Here is a 16,994-nt window from a genome sequence, read left to right as displayed (position 1 = left end):
GGACCCTCAAAAGGGGTGCAACTATCCCCATTGTTTCCAATATAAGGAGCTACGATAGGGGATGGGGGCTACACCTTTGAGAGTCCATAACTATGGCTCCCCTGAACCAAACTGCACCAAACTTTTGGGGGGGGTATCATCAGTCAGACAGTCTCCCTGATGTTACCCTGAAAGTTTGCGTGTCACCCTAGCTTTAAAAATGCTGGTTTGACGTGTTTCAGCCGCTCACCTCCACTCCAGCAGGCTTCGTATGTGCGAGGAGCGGTGAAACATGAAAACCGGAATTTTTTAAAGCTCAGTGGCACCAAATTTCAAGGGGTATCATCAGGAAGACTGTCCTGATGCACCCCCCCCAAGTTTGGTGCAGTTTAGTTCAGGGGGGGGCCAAAGTTATGGACCCCCAAAGGGGGCTGCCTCGTATCCCCATTGTTTCTGGGGGGTCAATGAGAGCTAAGGAGATGGGTGGCTACTCATCTTTGAGGGTCCATAACTTTGCCCCCCCCCTGGGAACCAAACTGCACCAAGCGTGGGGGTGTCATCAAAAGGACAGTCTCCTGATGACTACCGGTGATATTTTGTGTGCTGACAATATGTCTAAAAGTCAAATGTGTACCTGTAGGCACTCCTTTAAAAATTTGCCCAAAGGGTTCTTTTTTTCTGCAGTGACTTCTGCGATTGCTGTCAATGGGGAATTCTCTGGTGGAGGAGCCAGGGTGCACATTTATCAAGGTACAGTCACAAAATGTCAGCCTCAGGGTGCATCTTCAGGAGAGTCTTTGGATGAGAAGCACCATCCAGGTTTGAGAACTTTGCTTATGGGGGGGGGCAGTGGGAGATGGACCCTACTCCATAACATTGGAACCCCTTGAAGCATTACGGGCTCAAACCCTGGATGATGGTGTCATGAAGAGACTCTCCCAGCACACCCTGAAAGTTTTGTGGGTTTACCTATGAGAAATGTGCACTCCACAGCCCCTCCCACAGAAATTTCCTATTGGCAATGCAATGGAGCCAGCCAGCCACTACAAGAGCACAGAATCTGGGGGAAATTTCTTTAAGGTGACTGTGGGAGGGGTGCAGTTTTAGAGCTTCTGTCACCAAAATTTCGGAATTGTCATAAAATATGTACTGTCCCTATGATACTCCCCAAGTTTGGTGAAGTTTGGTTCAGGGGTCCAACGTTATGGACCTTCAAATGTGTAGCCCCCATCTCCTGTTAGCTTCCATTGGAAACAATGGGGGATGGGGCACCCCTTTTGCGGGTCAATAACTTTGCCCCCTCTGAACCAAACTGCACCAAACTTGGGGAGAATCATCAGGACAGTCTCCGGATGATGTCCTGAAATTATGGTGCCGCTAGCTTTAAAATTGCGTTCCCTGCAGGCAAAAACGTGTAAAAACACCCAAAATTCAAAAAAAATAATAAAACGGACCCGAATTTTTCGGATTTACCCGAATTTTCGGGTATATCCGAATTGGCTATGATTCGGATTCGGGCATACAAATCATTTTATGCCCCAAAATACCCAAATCCGAATTTTACCGAATTTTTTTAGTATTGACCAACCCTAAACCGTACAAAAGGATACAAGGGGAAAGCACTAAAATAATTAGAAGTAGACAAGGAAACGTACAGAAGAGATGGACTTTTTTATACATTACCCAGCGCAGAGACTAGTCAGCCATGTGTCCAAGCAAGTTAGTAATGGCACGCTCCAGGGAATGGGATTGAGGTTTGCTGCAACTGGAATCTGAGCTGGAACCACACTTTCTAGTCAATATTGTAAGTATTTTGGAGCCTGAGACCCACTGTTTTTGGCAAGTTTGAAGCCCATTAATGGAAACACGTGGGAAGTGGGTTCAGAATGGAGTCACTGGACTGTGCTACATGTACCTCTGATATCTGAAGGTCTTTAGCATGTTAAGTGGACAGTGTATCAGCAAATCTTTTTTGTATACCAAGCTTGGAGCTTCACCAAGGGGCATCTAACCATTTCAGTTCTGTGTCAGCTGTTCACTATCAAAGCTAGAAGGACAGGTACCTGAATTCCTAGATTTTAGCAGTGCAGACTGAACATGCCTCCCCCCCACTCTGGGACTACAAGAAGTGGAATGACAGGCCCTCCCTCCCAAGTGGACTGTCAGCCCCTGGGAGTGGTAGAAGTGTTGTGGGTATTCATATAAATTAGCAGAGATATGGAAGCAGCATCCAGTAGAAAAGGGAACCAGAGATACTTTGTGTTGCTTTATATAAAAGTTTGCTAATTGAAAAGGTGAAGTTACAGGAAGATAAAATAAGAAGTCCTTTCTTTCCTGTTATTTACCTACATGACTATACATTTGATGACATCTTGCTAACGATCTGTTGTCTCACATGTTGTCATCTGCTCAAACAAAGAAACAGAGTTAACTGTGTAACTTCTGGTGTATGTGCTCACTAACATGTAGGCAATGGCTATCTGACTGACCTGTAGCTAATCAATAGGTCAGCTCATTCCAATATCACCTCAGCGTCCTGTTTACATGCAAACACATGTTAACCTTTTGATGACCGGTTGTGGCAGACACTTGTAAATACCTGCAAGTGTTCGGGGACTAGAATGACAAGTCCAAGAGTGGAATGACAGCCCTTGTGATTGAAATCACTGCTCGGCTCTTGTAATGAAATACTTTACACTGATTTCAATTACAGGGGCCATCATTCCTCCCTTGGTCCCGTCATTCCAGGCCCAGAATGTTAAGCTATTCCCAGGGGCTGCTATTCCACTCTGGGGGCCGTCATTCCAGACTCAGAACACTCACGATACTACCAGTGACCACCATTCCAGCCTGAAGAGCTTCATTTCAGTGCATTTGATCCCAAAAATATTCATCCAAAATCCTTCCCACATTTTCATTGCAACTTTCTTTGTGTGGTTTAATGTATTTCCATGGAGCGCAGCTGAGGCGATTGGCATTGGTGGCTCCTATTATATCCAGTGGGCCCTTCCCTCCTTTCCCATTACTTCAAATAAACAATCCTATCCTTTGTCTTAGTACATCCTGCAGCAAAGAACCAAATCCTCCCAAGCACATAGGAGCAAATAGTGCAGAACACAGTCTGTGAGGAGAAAGCTGGGGAGAGGTGAAGGATGGGAGAGGCAGGGAAGGGTAAAGGGGAGCTAGGAAGGAGGCAAACCCCTCTCCCACCTTCAGCTGATTCCTTCAGACTCCCTACTTTACTGGCAAGCTGTTACAGTGAGTGGGCTCTTTGGCTGATCTCATTTGATACCAAGCCTATCTATGATGACTAACAGGAGCTTACATATGCAGCAGCAGTAAATCTCTGGGGCAATACCTAGGGAAGGCCTTGCCATGTATGTCCTGTTTATTGGCCCTCCAGGGCAGAGGCGTAGCAAGGGGGGAAAGCGGCCAGTGCATCGGTGTGTCCTCCGCCCTGGTCCTGCCCCAGAACGCCCCGCCTCAGAATGCCCTTGCCATGCCCTTGGAACAACCCCGCCATGCCCCCAGAATGACCTCACCACACCCCCACAGGGGCACATGCCCGGTCCATCACCCCCCCCCAAGCTATGTCTCTGTTTTAGGGCAACTAGTTGGCCACTGTGTGAAGCAAGATGCTGGACTGCTCTGATCTAGCAGGGTTTTTCTTATCTTCTGAATCATCTTCAAGGATCTTACAGAAATCTAGTCTCTATTAAGATGTTGGATTTTTTTTAATCAAGTTCCAGTAATAATTCACATTTTATTTTCAATGTACTTTAGTGTGCTCCACATGTTGTCATCCTTACCAAAGCCCTGTCAGTTAGACCAGTTTTTATTATCGGCATATACGAGCTGAAGAGAGGGATCGAGGCAAAATGGTCTGCCTAAGATCACCTGATATGTTTGTGACAAAGGAAAGATTTGAACTGGGAACCTCTGGATCTCAGCTCTAGCTGCTATGCTAAATAGGTCCCTGATAGATTTGATATTAAGGTATGCAGTCTGGAGGGGTAGGAAATTTCAGTGGTTTGCTCAAAACCTGCAAGAATCTGTAACCCAAGATAGATCAGTCCAAACCGGCACTGTCTGTTAATCTGAGCCAGCTACGCAAGATCGCACTTAAAACGACCTTTTGAAAGAAATAGTTCTGAGAAAATGTCATTGTTTTGGACACAATGAGGCAAATTGGTGAATCGTCAGGCCATTTTCATTCTTTCCTCTTTTTCCGTCCCCCATCACCTTTTTTCTTTATTTCCATTCCTTCCACCTCGGTGCACACGCTCAAGGCAAACCTAAAGTCAAGTGCTTGCAGTTCATCTGATAATCAAGCACGCAAGAAGTTTAAAGTGGATTCAGGCTTCAGTAATATTTTCCACTTTATTTCATATCTGGCTGCTTACTCATTCTGCCTTAAACCCCCTGGAAGCATCTTCTGCGGAGCGCCGAAACAACGGAAAGTCAGCGGCAGCACGGATGAAGTGCCCGGGTCGTTTTGCGGGCTGTATTTCATCTGGCAGAATGAAGCCCGGCTGCGTTTTAGCTGGAGCTGCTCAATCACAATTGGCAGTTTTGCAATCAGCATCTGCATGGCAAAGGAGATTTTCAGGAGGTTGGGAAGAATGGGTAGATTGCGGCACTGCTAAGGAGCATGCTGTTCTCTTGTGCCAAGGAGAAAGAAAGCCCCCCTTCCCCTAGGTTCTTGTACAACTTGCTAGTCGCTAATGAACAGTAAGTGTTTCCTTAATGGACAGTAATGGCTTGTCACACCAGGACTAGTTTGGAAGGAAGTCATACCTACCTGTAAAGCTGAGGGCTGAAAGGAACATTTTGTGCCAGTCTGAATCCCAGCAGCAAGAGAAAGCTTTTTTGTGTTAAGTAGTCAGGGTTACCAACTTCCAGGTGAGGCCTGGAAATCAGATTATAACTGATTTCCAGACCACAGAGATCAGTTCTAGAGAAAATGGCTGCTTTGGATGGTGGATTCTGTGGTACCACATTGCAGCAGAGGCTCCTTCCCTCCCCAAATCCTGTCTTCCCCAGGCTTCACCCTCAAATCCCCACAAATTTCCCAACCTAGAGCTGGCAACCCTATTTAAAGCTGGCTAGCAATACACTTGCAGTAAGCTTAGTGAGGCTCAGAAAAGGAGACATGTGATGGGGGGGGGGTAATGATCCTGGTTTAGTACTGGCATTGTCAGCATAGCCACCTATTTGCCTTTTTAAATTTAAATATTTCTGTAGAAGCATATAAAGACATGATGCAACAGCACCTCAAGCTGGTGCTGCCAGCTGATCAGTTTCGAATCTTCAGAACAGACCCTCAGTTGTGGATTGTTTACCTCAGAACTTGTCTCCTATTTGCTTGTTTATTTGAGTGTTGTTAGGCCGTTTTCTCCTCAGAGGGACCCGAAGATACTTATACTTCGAAAACAGAAAAAAGTTCCAAATTAGACCAAAAAGACAAAAAAGCCAACAAAAGACACACCTGGGCTTGCCCTGAACTGCAAGTTTGATTTGCACAGGTCCCATACAGTGACACCCTCCCCTCTCTGCTGCAGTCCCAAGCAGAAACATTGTCACCAGTAGCTTGACCCCCTCTTCTGTACCAACCTTACGTGCTTTGTCCAGTTTTATGTCCTGTTTTAACACCCATTCTGTCCTGTATTTTGTTTTATTGATATGCCTAGTAAAGGTCAGTTGAAGTTGAAGTTGAGCTGCTGTGTGGCTACTAGATAAGCAAAGTGGGTTTGAGGGAGCCAGACCCATCTTATTAAAAAACATATTCCTCAGTTCTCTCCTCTGCCACTTTTTGTAGGGTTGGTAGCTCTGGGTTCGGAGATTCCTAGAGATTTTGGGGGTGGATCCTGGGGAGGGTGGAGTTTGGGGAGCAGAGGAGTAGACTGCTGTAGAGTCCACCCTCCAAAACAGCCATTCTCTCCAGGGGAACGCCATAACCTGGAGACGTGGAGTTGTAATTCTGGAGTGATCTCCAGCCACCACCTGGAGACTGGCAACCATACACTGTAACCTCTTTCTGCAAACTCCCTCACTTTGGTCTCTCAGAGCAGCACTATGAGGACATCACGGCAACAACTGAGGAAGGTAGTGTTGCTAACCCCGAGGTAGGGCCTGGAGATCTAGAATTATAATGACTCTTTCTTGATTACAGAGATCAATAACCTTGGATGAAATGGTAGCTTTTGAGGTGGAACTCCATGGCATTGTAGTGTACAGAGGTCAAACTCCTCCCCAAACCATAAGCTCTCAAGGCTCCATCCCCAAATCTCAGCAAATTTCCCAACCCAGAGTTGCCTTGGAGATCAGAGCAGCGCTTTTCTCCATGGGAACTGATCTCCATAGTTTACGGGTAATTTTTAATTCTGGAGGATCTCCAAGAACTCCACCAGGAGGTTGGCAGCCATACATCCAGCCCACTTACCTAGTAACATTTTTCTTATACTAATACTGCAATATTACAACTACATTTCACTCTCCAAAAAAGCTGGCAATACTGTTAGTGATGTATTGAGCATATCCAACGTTTGTGTACAGAAGTGCAAAAGATGTATTTTAGTGTGTATGCAAGATTTCTCATGCATACATGATTTTATTGACTCTGCAAGACTGCCCTGGAGCTTCTTATAAGTGGCTGGTTTCGGGCATGGTCCCAATTTGCAGGATTTAACCTCTTCCTCTCAGGAGCTGAGGAGAGTAGCTAAACTTCAGCATGTTTTCAGAGTCCATTCATAGTCTTTGTTCACATTGTAAATCAGATGTCCTCAGCATGGTGCCTGGGGGTTCCATGGTGTCTCCTATCACCTTTCCTGGCCCCTGCCAATTTTTTTTAGAAAGTAGGCGGGGTCAGATGGAGCTTTTGACCAGGCTGCTTCTCATTGGCGGAGCAGACAGGCAGGCAGACAGACAGGCAGACAGGCACATAGATATAATCTTAAATGCCAATCTCATGTATGTATGTATTTATGTATGTATGTATGTATGTATGGATGGATGGATGGGTGGGTGGGTGGGTGGTTTTTTCTGAGTATATTTATTCACCATTAAGAGATTGAAATGAAAAATGAAAGGTGCCTAAGTTTACATATTTTGTAATTATTAACTATGGTCATTTCCCCACTTACCTCGACCAAAGGTTGCTGCGCGCTACTCCCAGCGCGTGTCATTTCTGGCGCGCCTCAAGGTTTTCCCCACAAATCCGGTCATGCTGGGCCACGCCATCAAACCGTGCCAAGCCAAGTGAGCCGCCAGGAATGACGTGCGCTGAGGGGGCGCGACAGCGGCAGTGTCGGGGCGGCTGCGTTGTCGCTGCCCCTGTAGTGGGGAGTGCCGGGGGACCCCGCACTACTTGGGGAGAGTAGCGCGCAGCAGCAGGTAAGTGGGGAAACGACCTATGTTAACTATTTACTGTTCTGGTTTAAATTATTTGCATTGCTTGTTGTACTATGTATTATTGATCGATTGTGAGCATTGTGTATTGACTGTGTATGTTGACTACGTGTAAACTGACCTGAGCCCAGGCTTTAATGGGAGCAGCCACCACCACAGCATATGGATCTTGACTGTGTGGTAGGGTTGGTGTTTTGTCCACCTCTCAGCGGGGTGAGGCGTATTTGCATGTGTCTGCGAGGAGTTCATTACCCCACCACACACTCACTCCACACTGCCATGGAAACACATTTTACTGTGACATGTCTGTGAAGGTGCCAGCCATAGATGCAGGTGAAACATTAGGAGTAAAAACGACCAGACCACAGCCTCACAGCTCAGAAAACCCACAACAGTCAATGTGACATTTCTTTTTTTTTAAGAGACCAGTTGCCTTTAAGAGATGAATTGCCATACCCTGACAGACACAACACCTGAGTTGGTGGGATCTAACCCTTTAGTCAGAATCTGATTCTTGGGTAACCTGGCAATCCTACTGGGTGAAACTGGGGCCACAGAATCACATATTAGCTTTAAAATACATTTGAACTCACACTATCCAAAAAGCCCAGGATCTCTATTGTTGCTTTGCTGTTCAGTGCCAAAGTGCCTCTCTGAATATGCTTTGTACTTTGTGTTTTAATTGCAAGTGATTGATCATTATCCTAATTCAGTTTGTCTCTTCATGCTTCAACTTTGCATATTTAGTGTGATAGGACAGGAGACAGATGAAAGGGGTTTTTTGTTGTTGTTTGTAATTTAACATAGAGGGAAAGCCCTGAAGACTGACACTGTTATAAGAGCAGTAGATCCTTTGTAATCCAGAATCCCTGAACCTTTTAAACGTGACCTCTGGTTAGATTTGAACAGTATGGAAGACCTCCAGTCTTATTAAGTAAGGGGGAAAAACACTTAGAATATCTGAAGGCATCAATAAATTGAAATATTTTTTATCCTGGGCTCCCAATTAGATTATTGAGATAGAAGCAACACAAACCTTCTATTTATGAACTGGCCTATGATTCCCTGTTGTATCACTTTTTGATAGATTGGCCTTTTTGATTGATTTTGATTATCCCCTTTCATATTTTTCAGCAGTTTACTGAAAGCATAAGGGGATAAGAAGGAGCACAGCATTAAGCTCTGTCCCCAGGTTCTCTGGAATAAATGTAAACAGTCACAAGCATATTCCAGCTCTCTTTGTGTGACTGGGAACGAAGAAAAAACGTGCATTGTAGATGCATAGTTTGTTATTCCAGTGAACATGTGTAGCTCAGGAGAAGAGTTTTTCTCACTCACTCACTCATTCAGTTTGCTCCCAAACAAAGTCTGAAAAGGTCTTGCATAGATTTGGCATACAATTTAGAGAAAAATAAGGTCATTTGAAATCAAAGGAGCTTCCACACAAATGGAGAAAAGAAACTAGAATTGGTACAGTGCATATAGTTTGCACATGGCTAGCCTAGGGCCAAATTATGCATTACACTTCACATGAGTTTAGCGCAGAGACTTGCAGCCATAGTGTAGCTGCTAATCCTTGGTGGCAACTCCTGTGTAAAAGTGCAGCAAATGTCAATTTCAGATTGGAACCATGGTGTGGAGGGAAGAAGGGGCCCCTGCCTTCCACCCCACAACTGTTCATCCCCATCCACTGCTGGGACTCACTAAGCTTGAATTGCCCATAATGGCATAAGTAGGGGGTGTGGGAGGCTGGAGCTCAGGGGGTGCATTTTGAGGCCGCACCCCCCCCCCTCGCAACTGCACCCTGGCCCAGAATTCCCCATGGAGCTCCCCTGTCAAGAACTTCCTGGTAGATGGAGCTTGGGAGGTGGAGTCAACAGTATAAAGATGGAGGTGGACTACCTCTGTGCTCAGTTGAAGGCTTGCCTCAGCTCGGCTTGGATTCAGCTTAGTGCTGGATCCAAGCCTGGCTGAACCCAGGATCGAATGAGCCCTCGCCATTCTGATCTTCATGTGGAGACTGGGGGTGGTGCCAGCCAGCTGGCCCCCCACCAGAGCTCCACGAGGAGATGGGAGCAGGGTGAGTCTGGCTGGCCACATGAGATGGGTGGCGGGGCATGCCCTGCTTGCTGACATTGAACTGCATCTCTGCCCCAGGGAGATGGGAGACCTTAGCCCTCAAGGGACCTCCAATCTGCAGAGACCAGTTCCTGCCATGGAAATGGCGGCTTCAGATGGTAGATTCAATGGTGGCATCCTTTCCCTGCAGAGCTCCCACCCCTTCCCCAGGCACTGTTCCCAGATCTCCAGGAACTATCCCAGCCACAATGGGCAACCCTAAGTTCCTCATCAGTAGCAATAGCTGGGCCTCTGCTCCAGGCCTGGTGAATTGACATGGGTCAAATTATGTACTGAACCAAAGAGTGAGAAGAAAACAACAGCGGTATAAATCCTCCAGACATTCTTTTGTGCAAAGACGTGCGCAAGGCGCCGAAGAGGGACTCGGTGCAGCAAAAAGCTGTTGTAAATTCATCTCTCCCTTCCACAGGAAATCACAAGGGAAGGCGGCAAGTACACAAAAACACACCGGGGGTACTTCCCAGTGATTAAATGATTGATTGGGTGATTGATTGATTATACTCCACAAACGTTGAGACTGCCATTGCTCCTGCTGGGCTTTCAACATTAAAAACTTCACTTGACCACATACCCTGCAGTATTTCCGGAACAAAGCAGAGGCAAGGTTATAATACCCTGTTTCTTCCACTGAGGACACGGACTGCGTTTCGTCTCTCGCCGCCCCCCTCGACACACACAGCAATTACAAATTGCTAAAGGCTCCTCAGCCCGCTGAATGCTGTATTCATTTACTCTGCAATAGCCTATTGATTTAACAGGATCCACCTCAGGTCTTGTTTCTAGGAGAAAAGCAAGGGAAAGTTTTTTTCTCTCAAATAAATACTGGAATAAAAGCAGATTAAAATGTGTTTGAACAGCACAAGCATCCTTTAATACCTTATCAACGATTCAAAGTCTGCCTCTACAGCTCGTCTAAATAGCAGGCCGTGCACTGCCACGGTGTCCATGCTTAGGTGTTTACACACATAAGCACCTGAGACAAGATGTATCTATTCGCCACATAGAAATTTAGCTTCTATGGACCCCAGGAGGGGACTGAATCTCAAAGAATGAAAATGCTAGCAATCCACACTAATAGGTTTTTGTACAAGACCTCCTGCAAAGGTGAAAAGACTATTCCTGTCAGCCAGGACAGTTACAGCCTATGACATCACAAGACAATCGCTAGAAACATAAAATCTACACTGCAGTTTTGCAAAGCCAGCGTGTTAAAAATGCACCCCAAACGTAATCGTGAATGCAGAAAACCACCCACTCTTCCTAAACAAGAAAGGTGATCTCTTAAAACTTTCAAGATGAGATCAATAGGCCTCCCATTTACCTGCCCAGGGTGGGAACTTAGCAGCCCCAATTTCATGCTCTTGAGTAACTGAGGAGTGGAAGAAGAGTGACCTCCACAGAGTGATCATTTCTCCTTGGATTTCCTAGAGGCTTTTGACAAGGTATCTTGCCAAAGACTCCTGATAGTTTCAGAGGGTACCATTGTTGGTCTGCAGCAGAAATGCTGGAATCAAGTGCAGTGGCCCCTTACAGACTAGATTGGGGGGGGGGGTGAGCTTTCAAAAAGAGAAACTTCAAGGAGAGGCTTGGACCTGATATTGCAGAACTTGAGTTCATTCACAAATTTGGAACAATGGACCCAACTCCCAAGGCTGAATAGGGGCATAGGCTTATTGCCTCTCTACAGATCCAATTTTTCTGCCTCTAAGCACTTCTCCTTCTGATGTAATCCATTTTGTTGATTATATTTTGCATCACACCCGTGCATCCTGATTCCTTTCTTTGCCACCTTCACTCTCAGATGTAAGGGCACAGGTCTCCGTTCCTGCTTGCATCTGATGCAGGGAACTTGAAAGCCTCTTGAAAGCTCCTAATCCAAAATCTAAGGTGCTACTGGATTCAAAAGGCTCATGAATAAGTTTAGAAATTATGGAATAAGATGGTCTATTTACCAAAAAAAAAGCGAGTATGTGAAGAAGTATTCAAGCCTAATCTTCTTCCTGATTTGCTGGATATTTCTATTCTTTTGTGCAATTGGTCATGTGAGCCCTTTTGCAGTCTGAATGATGTAGTCCAGCCACAACTGTGTCTGTGAGAGAAATCAGACATGATCTATGGTAGCATCTGGAGGTTTGCAGGTTTGTTTAATCTGTGGATGAACCCTACTTGTAAAGCCAGCGTTTCTTCTCCTATTCTGGCCATTTGAACTTCACTTTTGCGTCCCTGTATCAGGGCCTTATTGTGATCGATGGAATGCGATGCTTCGGAGAGAAAATAATTACTTAAGTCATACAGAAACTTCTCCTCGTGTTTCAGTCCATAAACCTCATCAGCCTGACCTCTGGATGGGGGAGGCGAGCCCCGCGCTTTGTACAAAGAGCATAAAGCTTTGCATTCGGGACGGCAAAGTCAGATTCATCACTGCTGGCGTGCAACGGCATCTGAAATGACTGGGAAGGAAATTAAAGATAGCTCAGAGCGCCGTTGAAGTGCTTGTGAAAAGAGGCAATTCCACACATCTGCCAGCAATCAGCACTTATTCTGAAACACCCCTTTCATCACCCACACTTCTTACCTCTTGAACACTCGTACCCTATTCTTTCAAGACCCGGGGGGCTGTCCCCCTCGCAGTCTGTTTGGAAGAACACGCACTGCCTTATTGTAACTGTGTAGGAATCTTAAGGGCTGAGCTTGTTGAATTGCCTCTGGTAATTCAATTTGTCTAATCCTGAGATGATAGAAAACAGTGCTTTGCAGAGGACAGTTCAATGGGTTGGGTGGGGGAGATTCCCTGTTGCCGCTGACTCTTGCTTCTAGCCAGGTACAAGAAAAGGAAATCTGCCTGCTCCCGGCAGAATAGGATATACCAGCAAGACTTCTGATATGACTTAGCGCTTAGTTCTGTTTCAACAATATGGCTTAGCGCTTTGTTCTATTTCTATAGCCATGTTTAGATATTTGAAGGGATGTCATGTTGGTGAGGGAGCAAACTTGTTTTCTGCTGCTCCAGAGAGTAGGACCAGGAGTAATGGGTTCAAGGTGAAGGAAAAGAGATTCCACCTAAACATCAGGAAAAACTTCCAGACTGTAAGAGCTGTTCGACAGTGGAGAATGCACTACCTTGGAGTGTGGAGGAGTCTCCTTCTTTGGAGGAGTCTGGATAGCCATCTGTTAGGATGTTGGACTTGAGAGACTGGATAGCCATCTGTTAGGGGTTGGACTTGATGGCTCTTGGGGTCTCTTCCAACTCTATGATTCTAATACAGATCTTTCAAAGCCAACATTTTTTCCCACAAGTGCATTCAAAAAAACAAGGGAGGATTTGCCTTGCCAGTAGGAAACTATTGCTCAGTCTTCAGTTTAATGTAGGATGTCCATACGCACCTAAGGTTACTAGTTTGTGGGCAAATCCCTGGTGGTACACCCTTTCCCCCAGTGGTGGTCAATGCAGCCTCAGAGAGGGGAAATTGGGGAACAGCATCATCAATGCTGTGACATCACTTCTGGCTGGAACTCAGTTGTAACATGGGTGCAACACACCAACGCTCTTGAAATTCCCCAGATCTCCATGGTTTTTACCATAGAGATCAGGGGAAATCCTAGAGCATCACTTCTGGGTCCCTAGTGGGAAGTGACATCATGGTGTCATGGAATGTCTCCCCCACCTCACACCCCCAATGCTCCTAGTGCAATTCAGAGCTGGGCTGGCAACTTTATATATACCGTATATACTTGTGTATAAGTCGACCTGCATATAACTTGAGGCACCTAATTTTACCACAAAAAACTGGGAAAACGTATTGACTCGCGTATAAGTTGAGGGTGGGAAATGCAGCAGCTACTGGTAAATTTCAAAAATAAAAATAGATACCAATAAAATTACATTAATTGAGGCATCTGTAAGTTAAACGTTTTTGAATATTTATTTCAAAGAAAAACAGTAAACTAGTTCTGTAAGACCTGATTCTCCCTTTAAATCCACTCAGAAGGAGGGGGGGTTATTTAAAGTGAGAATCTGGGGAAAATTTTAGGGTGCCTGTCAGGGGAGGAATGTTTATTTTAGCAGTACCAACATTTCAGAGTATCTTTAGGAGACCCTCCTGATGATACCACCCAGGTTTGGTGAAGTTTGGTTCAAGGGGTCCAAAGTTACTATTATCTACTATTAGCTTCCATTGGAAACAATGGGGGATGGGAACACCCACTGGGGATCCATAACTTTGGACCCCCTGAACCAAACATCACCAAACCTGGCTAGCATCAGCAAGGGATTATCCTGATGATACCACCCAGGTTTAGTGAAGTTTGGTTCAAGGGATCCAAAGTTATGGACCCTCAAAATGTAGCCCCATCTATTATGATCTCCCATTGGAAACAATGGGGGATGGGGGCACCCTCTTTGGGGCTCCGTAACTTTGGACCCCCCTGAACTAAAATTCACCAAACTTGCCTGAAATTTTGGTGCTGCTAGCCTAGAAACTGTGCCCCCTGGTGGCCGACAAAATAAAAACCCTAAAATATTTTTTTAAAATACACCCCATTTGCGTATAAGTCGAGGGGCTTTTTCAGCACAAAAAATTGACTTATATGAGAGTATATACAATAATTGTATGGAGAAGACATTAGCTGGTTTTAGTTAATATAATGGCATTCAAAGTACACCCCATGCTGACCAAGTATGAATGGACAGAGACCATGGCTCGGGGTAGATCATCTTTTTTTGCATGCAGAAGTTCCCTGCTATCCTCATTTAAAAGGATCAGGTAGAAGCTGATTTGAAAGAAACAGTATACAATGCAGAACATAGCAAACCAATGTCAGTTGCATGGATTCAGTATCATCTTGTGTCTGGCATTGGCTCAGATGCTTACACAACGATCCCGTTTCTACATCAGAGGACCAGCCCAGCCCTTCACTTAGCTGCATGATCGTCCCACTCTTTTTTTTAAAAGTAGGATATTCTGAGTTCTGCACTTTCAGATGGCTACATGGATCATCCAGACCTCACGTTAAAAGTGTGATGGGAGATCACTACAGGAAAACTGCATTTGAATTTTCAGCCTTGGACTAATTGGGAAACTGTGTCACTTAAACACAAGGCTCAACTCACACACATTCTCTTCCCTCCCATTTTTCTTAAACAATATATTTTTCTTTAGCAAATGCAGCTCTGGGAATGTTTGATCAAGGAAGAGACAGTGTGGGGAGGCTTTAACTTCTTCTTCTGCAGCTTTCTTGTGTGTGTGGGGGGGACTGATTTTGCCCTTGCTGGGGGGAAAATAAAAGTACCCATTAAGTTTTCCCCAAAGGAGTAAAAACAGCCCAGAGGTGTCTTTTTCCAGAAAGAAAACAAAATCCCTCTTGCCTCCTCTCCCTCCCCATGCCATGTTCCTGCTGGATCAAACAGCGGCGAGGGGGGTGGGTGTTCATTTGCTAAAGATGTAAAAAGGTAGTTTAAAATAAACATGGAAAAAGAATAACATGCAATTGAGGCCACTGTACAAATTCCCACCCGTAAAAGGGGAACTGGACTATTCAAGCAGTAAGAGGTGCATACACGATTAATAAAATGCGCTGTGACATATGCTAAAGCAGGCAGGCACAGCCTGGGTGTTTCCCCTGTGCCTTAGACTGGCAGAAATGAGGAATGATTAGCTCCTCCAGACTTAACACCACGAGAACCTCAGGGACTAAATTTCCCAGTGGCAAATAGCGTTTGGGAAACAAAAATGTAGAACCTTGGAAAAGAGCATAATTTTTATGCCCGTAAACAATGATCAGTGTCTTACTCCTGCATTCAAGAAAGGGCTCACCCACCCTTTATGTGTGGAGGGAGGATTTTAAACCCGGCTTGGAATGAGGAAGCCCAAAGTGTGCAGCGATTCCCAACCAGGGTTCTGTGGTACCCTGGGGTGCCGTGAGCATGTCCCAGGGGTACCGCTGCTATGCTACCGGCCCCCCACTTTTGCAGTGTCTCCAGCCAGCACCAGCAAGGATATGGAGCTGGCCCAGGGGGCTGGGCTTGCTGCAAGGTCAGTAGCCACTTCCCACCCTCCACCCCCTATCCCCATGCTTCCCTTCACCCTGGGAGGGAAAGGTGGGGGTGGCAAACAGGGAAACCGGGAGGGGAAGGTGGGGGGAGGATGGCAGGGGTATTGTGAGATATGAAGAGTGAGGTCAAGGGTACCGTGACATTGGAAAGGTTGGAAAACACTGCTGTAGAGCTTTAGGGCAGCTTCCTTGTGTATTCAAACTCAACAGAAACTCATGTCATTCTTTCAATTTCAACGCAGGTGATTATTTGAGCTGCAGTAGCTCGCCTTGCCAAAATGGAGGGACCTGTGTCAATGAAAGGAAGGGCTTCATCTGTGCTTGCCGCTATCCCTTCATAGGAGCCACCTGCAGCACAAAGATGATGGAGGAAAATGCTGCTGCCATAGGCAAGTATATGCAGAATCTGTCTCTTTACTTGCCTCTCTTACCAACCGTCCAGGGATTAAGAGGGGCTCGGGAGCAGCAGAAGGCCATTGCTTTCACATCCTGCATGTGAGCTCCCAAAGGCACCTGGTGGGCCACTACGAGTAGCAGAGTGCTAGGCTAGATGGACTCCGGTCTGATCCAGCAGGCTCTTTCTTATGTTCTTAAGAGCCACCAGCTTCCCCCGAACAAAAGTACCATTTTAGTCTGAACCACAGAGTCATTTTAAAGCACTCAGCTCCCGAGGATGCTCCACAATCTCCTGTTTTGATGTGTCCCGCATCACAAAGTGTAAAATTTGATCTCTTTCACCGGCCTCCCCGTAAACAAAGATAGCAAGCTGGCCTATGGCAGATGGAACAGGAGGGTTGTTAGCTGATGTGTACTATCATAAATTGGCCAGAGCAGGCTGTCAATTTTTGATACAAAAGCTGTGGAAATTGCATTATTGGGAAATGACTTAAGCTGCTGCTTCCATTTTACAAAACCTCCACTCAGAGAGGGTTTTGCTCATCGTTACAGTGTTTGGGCAACATTTACTGGATTTTTCCCCCCACCTAGAGAACTGTGCTCTTTATCTGTGATATGCTAGAGCAATAGTTTTCAAACCGTGCTCTCAGACATGATGGGATTCCTTGGAATACCATCTCTTGATAAGGAGGCCGTTTTCTTGAAAGCGAGTTTTTCAAAGGTTCATGACTATCGGGCTCCTTTGTAATGAGCAAGTCTCACTGGAAAGTGTTGGAGTCCCTCCAGGACACACTCCCAGGTGACACCAATCCACAAGGATGCCCTAGACAAACTGAGTCTGTGCCTTGTATAATATATGTGGTGATGTGATGATGGTGATGGCCACTAACCTGGATAGCTTTAAAAGGGGCTTGGACAGATTTATGGAGGAGAAGTCGATTTATGGCTACCAATCTTGATCCTCTTTGATCTGAGATTGCAAATGCCTTAACAGTCCAGGTGCTCGGGAGCAACAGCCGCAG

General features: G+C 45.7%; 1 protein-coding gene across 1 annotated transcript in view; it reads left to right on the top strand.

The window, feature by feature from the left end:
* The window catches only part of MMRN1 (multimerin 1), a 94,634-nt gene that overhangs the window by 73,418 nt on the left and 4,222 nt on the right, over positions 1-16,994 (top strand). Inside the window, 1 exon segment of the mRNA XM_048508898.1 lies at positions 15,819-15,965. Coding sequence (XP_048364855.1) covers positions 15,819-15,965 — 147 coding nt within the window.

Source organism: Sphaerodactylus townsendi, linkage group LG10, assembly GCF_021028975.2.
Source record: "Sphaerodactylus townsendi isolate TG3544 linkage group LG10, MPM_Stown_v2.3, whole genome shotgun sequence".
NCBI lineage: Eukaryota > Metazoa > Chordata > Lepidosauria > Squamata > Sphaerodactylidae > Sphaerodactylus > Sphaerodactylus townsendi.
The sequence above is the reverse complement of the archived record's forward strand: the minus strand, read 5'-3'. Positions and strand labels throughout refer to the sequence as shown.